We start from the raw sequence: 8448 nt of genomic DNA, 5'->3' as shown, positions 1-8448 counted from the left end.
AAACTCGTCCAGAACCACCTTGATGCCTCTGTAGGCAATATTGATCTCATTCAATGAGACAGCACTGTACGCATTATTATCTAACAGTAGATTATACATCTGTCCTGAATAGTTATGAGTATCCATGATTATGAGACCACCCCCCTTATCAGGTTTCATACACCTAATATCATCCCTGGATCTAATAGAATTCAAGATAGTACTAGCCTGCATGGTAAAATTGTGAAAATTACCATGCCTTTTCCAACCCAAAGAATCACATAGGTCCCTTTCACAAATTCTCACAAACATATTAATTGCAGGGTGTAAAAGGGGGGGGGGGGTTTAACCAAGATCTTTCTTCTCAATCTCACAGGCTGTTCAGCCTCCTAATCCTTATCCTTAAATAAAATTTGAAAATTCAACTTTCTCATAAACATTTTCAAATCAAGCAAAATATCCTCAATCTTTGCTTTACTAGAGGGGTTGAAATTATATCCTTTTAAAAACAGCTGATGGTGAGTTGGTTCAATTTGCATATCAGTATAATTATAAAGTTTAAAATCAAAAAAGGTGGTGACATTAACTGGACTAGAGCACATAGCAAGATTTACCGTTGGTTGGATTTCTTCCAGTTCCTGTTGCAATTCCACAATTCCACCTCCTGGGATCACTCCTAGAATTCTCTACTCTCTGTTGGTTCCTCGCTTGTTTCCTGGGCAACCACTCTGATCTTCGTGGCTGTGGATCCTCTAGAGGATCACTCTTATTTGTAAAGTCCTCTGCTTGAAAATCAATTTGTTCCACATCTGGATTTTCTCTGAGGGTCTTTGTTGCTGAATCACCCCCGATGTATGGGGGGGGGGTAAACAGACTTGTTATATTCATTGCTGTCACATACCAACTTTTTTCTTTTCAGTATTTAACTGGAATCAGCTTTGTTTCAGTAGACTCAAAAGCTCAGTTAAACTGAGATTTGTATTTAACAAATAATAAGACGTAATAGCATCTACCAGTTTGTTAATACAGTCCTTGAGTTTACTTAAACATCTCTCATTCTCTTTAATAATCATTTATGGTAACTCAAAACCAGTTCTATCAAAAAACTCTTTCACACTTGGATATTTCCAAATTCTTAGCCCCTTTGGGACATGGCCCCGCTTAACACTTTCAACATGAAAACCATTATCCAGTTGTAATGTTTTAAACTTAAGTTTTTTTCAAGGTGTGTTATTTGCTCATACAATGTTAAATGCTGACACTCTTTTGGGAAAATATAATCCTTACCTCAAACTAAATCAACTGTGTCATCACTTGTTTACAGAACTAGTAACAGAAAAATCTTGTACATTACTACCACCAGAGCCAGGACATGCATCTTTCCTCACTGCTTGAGTTTGTGGACTGCTCCTGCCATTTGCCATGCTGTTATACACTGTGTTAACCTGAATCAGGACTAGTGTGAGCAGTTTAATTAATAATGTTAAATTGCCAGGTTCAGCTAAAAGAAACAATCCATCATGGAAGGAATCCTGTACATTGGAAGTAGACATACCCAGGAAATGTAAACAATTATTTCACTGTTTTGGGTGGGGCAAATAACTTCAAATGTTTCTGCACCTGCAGGTTGTGATGGGGGAATGAAAGTTAATGCAGTTTGGTATATTAACTAGGTTATTTCCAGATTATCTGCCAATGGGTTTATCAAAACACTGGAGACAGTTGTGTTAATTCAAGTATATTTTATTTACAGTGAAGAGATACATTTATAAGATCACTTTCCACAAAAAGGAGCAAACTTCTGTTTAAAATAGCTTCTGGTTACTTGTACTTCACTTTTGTTTTTTTACAAAGTATTTCAAATGAAAAAAAGAACATCTTATAGTTTAAAGGGCTGAGACTTCAGGTTAGGTTTAGCTGCTTTATGATTCCTGGTACTTCCATAACCAGCCGCTGACACTCCCTGAGTACATATAGTTAGGCTGTTGATACTCCAGGACTTATCTGGTTAAGATTTCTGGTCAAGATTCTCCATGAATCTTCATTCTTAGTCAGAAAACTCATTCTTTGTTACAAGCAAATGTCACTGCAGTTTTGGGTTATGCATCTTACTTTTGTCAGCACCTTATATGCAATTGATATTAAACGTTTCCACAACAAATTTTTGCGACCATAATATGTGTCATATATTACACATCACCAACTCATAGCATAATACAGGGTATTTATGTCATACATCAACATATCACATTAACTAATATTTCTGATCTCTGAACTGGCCACCATGCTGCAATATGTTGAGAATATAACACATGCCAGTGCTGCATAGTCAGAAAACTAATACAGTTACTCTCCTGTGATCAGCTTTCTCAATGCTGCTCTTTTTCATTGTGTTTCTAAACAGGTGTAGGATTTCAGTCTCACATTCTCTTCCAATGTATTTCTTTATAAACAAGATTATAATACATCCCTCAAGTAAAGTTAAAAACATAAAATATAAATTAGAATAGAAGCATAGGCTAACCTTTTTGTCTCTGGCACAAAAACAAGAACAACAGTGTTCCAAATATTTTTACCATCATTTAAGCTTTGCAGTTACCATAAGATGATAGCTACAACAACATATTGAGAGTCTGCATGTTTTAGTTCGATATTTGTAGGCATTTATTGACAAAGTTAAGTCTAAGCTAGACATTCAAGGTTGGGTAAATATAGCAGGGTCTGTATAAATCATACACACACACACACACACACACACACACACACACACACACACACACACACACACACACACACACACACACACCCACAAAAATAGCTGCAACCATATGAACCAGAAAAACATAGCTTTCTTCACTTATATTTGTATGTAGAATTGGCTATAAAAATGTGTTTCTGTGTCTCTGTGCATCACATATTTTATGTGAGCATGTGTGAGCGTGTGTGTGTATTAGAAAGTCATGTGCCTTAAATCACAAGCTTACTGTTCTGTTACAGTTATGGTTCAACATCTGTCTTTTGATTTTAATAGAAGACTTAATCAGAATTGTACTAGAAAGGCTTCATATTATAGCCACAGAGACTAAAACTGGGGAGAGATGTAGCTAAAATGTACTTTTTTATAAATGTGAAATGTTGCACACAATGAGAATGTCATACTTCCTCATAGATAATATCTACTGGGGTACAGATACATGCTGACTTTACTCTGTAGCACAGTGGCTGTGTGTTTCCTAAAGTATTTGCGCAGCATAGAACTGTTGGGGTGGAGGTTTCTCATATGAAGATAGTACTCATCCCCGCTGCTTGAAGTAAAACCGCAGTCTTCACAAACAAAGATCTTAGAGCGACGTTCCCTATAAGCATAGGCTTGCTGCACACTGTGGATCTTCTTCAAATGAGATTCAAGGGAGCAACGCTGCGTGAAAGCCTTTTCACAAAGCTCACATTTGTAAGGGCGTATACCTGCCAAGTAGAAAGATAAGCAGAAATTAGGTAGAAGTCAGACATATTTGTTTCATGCTGTTGGCTAGATGTTATTTTCTATAAAAGTTCCAGAAATTAGTTATATGCATTTTTTCAATCCATGCTTATTTAAAACATACTACCAACATACCTCTCAACTGTCCCTTATTTTCAGAGTTGTTCCTACTTTTGACCCAAATTTTAGCTCTATGCTTCTTAATCCCTCCTAAAACTGATGATATTTTGAGAAAAGGTGGTGAATTATGCTTAATAAATAATGAGAATAATTAACAATAATGACTTCTTTTAGTTCAGAAAATGTATATTAATTCACATTCTCTTATTCTGTAAATGTCATAGGTTAATACTACTAATATTTTAAAAATGTTCTTGATTGCCCCTGATTATTTCTGGATTTTTCCCTGATTCTGTTGATATTTGTCCAGATTCTTCAGATTTGTCTCCCAAAAGTTATCACACCTTTGGTTGATGAAACAGTCTCACTTTAAGCCTCCCTGTATGTTTCCCAACTTGGACTGACCATCATTCCTCTCAACTGTACAGATTTTCGAAGAATGTTCAGATTTTTGCCTCTTATTTTTGGCCTGTTACTCATAAAATAGTGTTTATACTGGAAAATCATTGCCAAATTTTTGAAGATTGAAGTCAGAAAATATTGACAGACATTTAAGATTCAGATTTCATACCTTCAGAAAATTCATACTAATGCAAAACTTGTTATTCTATCAACTTTCTAAGTTTGCAAGAACAATATTTAAAATTTGTCCCCATTTTTGGGTCTTTGTCCTCCCATTATTTATGACTTTGTACAGGTTTCTTGCTCTAAGAGGTTAAGAGCTATGCTGGCCATGCTACTTTACAACTGACAGTAGAATACCAGCCCCAGTCTTATTAACGTAAAAACACACTTTAGTTGGCCAAAGTGAAAAGGTACCAACTGGCTACAACAAGTAATTGTAATTTTAATCTCCCTTGTGTGTTTCCCAGCTCAGACAGATCAGGCTACTTTTATAGCCTCACTATAATTGCAGTCCCAGCCATCTTAACGTAAAAACACACTTTAGTTAGCCAAAAGGGAAAAGGTATCAGAAAAAATCAAATGACTAGCTACAACAAGTAATTCTGACTTTAAGCCTCCATGTGCACTTCCCAGCTCGGGCAGATCAGGTTACCTTTCTATTTCCCAGTAGAACTGTAGACCCAGTCTTCTTAGTGTAAAAAAATACACTTTAGTTAGTCAGAAGTGAAAAGGTACCAGAAACAAGCCTAACAGCTGGCTACAAGTATTTGCAAGGAGATTCAAAATCAGATATGTCAGCAATGAGGAGCACAGACAGTTCAAAGCAATTTCAAAGCACCCTAACAGTCTAAGGGAATGGCATTTCCAGTTTCTTCTGTCAGTAACCCGTAAGATGAGCAGACAGGATAAGACTGGGAGGAGCTTCTACCACCAGCTATAAAGTAGGGACAGGCAGCTCAATAGCCTCCAAGTATAAAACCAAAAATGAATAGGGAAGGTGGGAGAGAACTGAACCATACTCAGAAAAAGACCTAGGTCCAACAGTGAAACCAAAAAGCGGTGTAGACTATAACAATGGCATAAATTAATCCTTAACTTCAGATAAAGAGCAAAAAGAAAAAAAACACACAAAACTGATTTAAATGGTAAGATAAGTGCAATTATAAATGCATTCAAAATATATTTCTCTGAAAGCAAAACTGTAGCCAAATGTTTTGTTATCAGCTTGCAGCAGTCTCAACAATGCAAAGAGTAACAGGATACATTACCTCTTGACTCAGCAGATACTGAATGTCAGGAGGGAATAAAAAAAGTTTGATCTGTTAGATGAGAAGAAATCCTCCGGAATGGTGTTAGGAACTCTCACTTCCATCCATATCCCAAATGGATAATTCTCAGATCCCATTTGTCTGAGATTACCTGTTGTTGAGAGTGATAGGCAGCCAGAATCTGGAGAAGTCATACATGACTGTTGGGGTGGGAAGTGGTGGTGAGGATTACAGTTTGAAGATAGCCATTCAGACTTGCACTGTTCTTATTTCTGGGACGCTCCCCTCTTCTATTTTTGAGCCTCCTTGCCATTGTTTTTTGAACATCTGCTTGATAGAAAATTGCCAAGTATTTTTATTTTGCTTTTCATAAAACTTGGAGAAGGAAAGCTAAAAAGTCTGATTCACCCCATAAATCCATTTCCTTCTCTCATCACATTTTTGAGGACCTCAACAGATGGCCTAAAACAACACTCTCAACAAGAGGAGAATTCAAAATTTTAGTGTCAACATCTTTAGCAGCAATAAAAGTATTTATAGAAAATTTGCCCTCAGCAGAAGGAAAAGCAGCAGTAATGTTCCTCATGTTTTCATCAGAAGCAAACAAACCTTTAGCATGAGAGTCTGGCAATTAAGAATCCTAAACATAAGCGTGACAGCAGAATACACTCTTTTCCCATATCGATCAAAAGTATTTCCATCCTTGTTGGGGGGCATTTACTAAATGCTCAGTTGAAGAATGATTTGACAAGGACATCACGGCAGGGTCAAGTCTGGGATTGGAAAGCAAGTAATTGTAAAATTGAGGAAATGTATACAATCTCTCTGCCTTCATAGAGGGTGCAGGCTGGCTGTCAGGCATATTGCAGGTTATAAACAAATCCCAATGCTGGAAGAACAGGAAGAACAACAAAAGACTTAGGAAATCCCAGTTGCAATTAAATCATATTTTTTTTAAAAAAGAAAACATGAATGTCATTTTGTTCCCACTAAAAAAAAAAAAAATTGGTTCATCCTAGATATGGTTTCAGAATAAAACCTCTCTTTAGAATCTGAATCATTTGGCTGAGGAAACATAACAGAATTTGTTCCCTTAAAGCCTATTCTCTGTTCATCACATTGGGAATCTTCAGAAAATGAAGAATTGAATCTCTTACCAGTAAATCTAGAATGAGAATGGTAAAGAGCCTGAACTAAGTGATAAGCTAAGCCAAACCATCTTCCCTGTCTAAAATAACAGCCAGAAGAAGATAAATGCTTAACTTTCTGGTGTAAATATCCAGAACACATTCTGTCTCAAAGTAAATTCACTGAGAAATAAACTAATGTCATAGCAACACATTTTATTCTCTAGAAAAGATCAGCAGTGACTGAGTTTACCCATGAAGTGTATCTAATATGGCGGTTCCCATTCAGAAGCCTGAAACATCATAAGCCTGAAAATCAAAATCCTGAAACCAAAAGCCTGAAAATTCAGAATCCTGAAAACTCAAAATCCTGAAAGCCCAAAATCCTGAAACTCAAAATCCTGAAAACACAAAATAGACATACTGATGTCATTGTGGCTTTGCTATTGTTAGCCCTGTGGTGTTAGGTCATGCGTTGGGGTCAGGTAAGTGTGCGGTTGGTTTTATTTTAGGGTTAGGGGCGGTTTAAGTGAGTTAGGGTTAGGGCGCAGGTTAGGCATGTATGCAATAGTGACAAATATTGGGGTTAGGCGGTTTAAGTGAGTTAGGGTTAGGCGGGTCAGGTAAGTGTCGATAGTGACGGACCTTAGGGTTAGGGTTAGGGTCAGGGTCAGTTGGTAGATATTAGTGTCTTTATAGTGACATATTAGCATTATTTGTGTTTTCAGGATTTTGAGTTTCAGGATTTTGGTCTTTCAGGATTTTGGGCTTTCAGGATTTTGAGTTTTCAGGATTCTGAATTTTCAGGCTTTTGGTTTCAGGATTTTGATTTTCAGGCTTATGATGTTTCAGGCTTCTGAATGGGAACCAATATGGCAGACTATAGAGAGTAATTTAAAACTCAGCAGATTCTCAATTTAAGTGGTACAACTGGAATATTCTTCCAATCATAATTCATGATGTTCATCATATCGATCACTGCTGCAGTATTCTTAGGTTTAAGCGGTTATATCCTGCCAGGGATATAATGGCCAACCAGATTCCAAAGCATCAGGGCACCTTCCATCAGGATCGGTGCTAGCATTTTGGGGGCCTCCAGCAAGTTTTAAGAAGGGGGCCCTACCCAGGAGAATATAAATTGTGACCACATTGTCATCATGCCCCTTCCCTGTCAAGCTTATCCAGCACTATTTAACCATCACTGCATAGTGTTACTACATTCAGATGATTAAAAAGACTTAGAAGTACCAATGTACAAACACTGACTGGCATTTAGTACCGATGTTACATTATGACAAGCCCCTGAACCACAGCAAGGTACCCACTCAGAGGTACATGCACACACTGACTAAAATGTAGTAGCAATGTTGTTACATTACAACAAGCCTCTGCACTGTATCAAGGTAGCCAGTCCCACAGAGATACACTATGACATACACACTAACTCCCACACACAGGACATAGACACACAAGACATAGACAGCACTATAGCAAGACAGAAAAGAGACACCCACACAGTCTGTCACACAGTACAGAGACACACAAGACAGACAGCTACACAGACTCTTGCACATAGGACATAAACATCCACACACGAAGACACCACTACAGCAAGGCACAATAAAATATTCGTGTTTGTCAACACTGCGTGAGTGAGCATGGATATGCTTGTAGCCAAGTTAAACTGTCAGTCAAATGCCCAATTGATCAAAACAGTTTCTTTGCTATTTAAGACATGTTTCAGGTGTTTGCATGCCCTTGCGGTTCCCTAAAACATTCCCTGAAACCTTATCTGCAAGCTTTTCATAGTTGTATGTACAATACAATAGTGTTAAACTACTTTAGCCACTTGTAAATTGCACCAGTACCAGCTGCAGCACATCACTGATACCTTCCCCCTGCAGTTCTATAGTTTTCCTTTTGTTTTATGTAGTAATGTATGGCCCCTACTCGTAGTGGTGTCCAGTTTCACTAGACTCAGGTTCCGATGCATTTTCCTAAAGTTCATTGAACAGTAGCTAGGAAATTCAATTTGGTTAGCAGAGGTAAAGTGCCAAAGTGTTGCCTA

General features: G+C 37.5%; 1 protein-coding gene across 1 annotated transcript in view; it reads right to left on the bottom strand.

Moving 5' to 3' along the window:
* Positions 1-1734: 1734 nt before the first annotated feature.
* The window catches only part of LOC122801238 (putative transcription factor Ovo-like 1), a 133632-nt gene continuing 126918 nt past the window's right edge, over positions 1735-8448 (bottom strand). Inside the window, exon 3 of the mRNA XM_044070793.1 lies at positions 1735-3444. Within this exon, the coding sequence (XP_043926728.1) occupies positions 3143-3444 (302 nt within the window). The 3' untranslated portion in view covers positions 1735-3142. The remainder of the gene's footprint in view (positions 3445-8448) is intronic.

This window comes from Protopterus annectens, chromosome 1.part0, assembly GCF_019279795.1.
Source record: "Protopterus annectens isolate FY-2018-M chromosome 1.part0, PAN1.0, whole genome shotgun sequence".
Taxonomy (NCBI): Eukaryota; Metazoa; Chordata; order Ceratodontiformes; family Protopteridae; genus Protopterus; species Protopterus annectens.
Note: the sequence above shows the minus strand (reverse complement) of the source record. Positions and strands in the feature narration are given on the sequence as shown.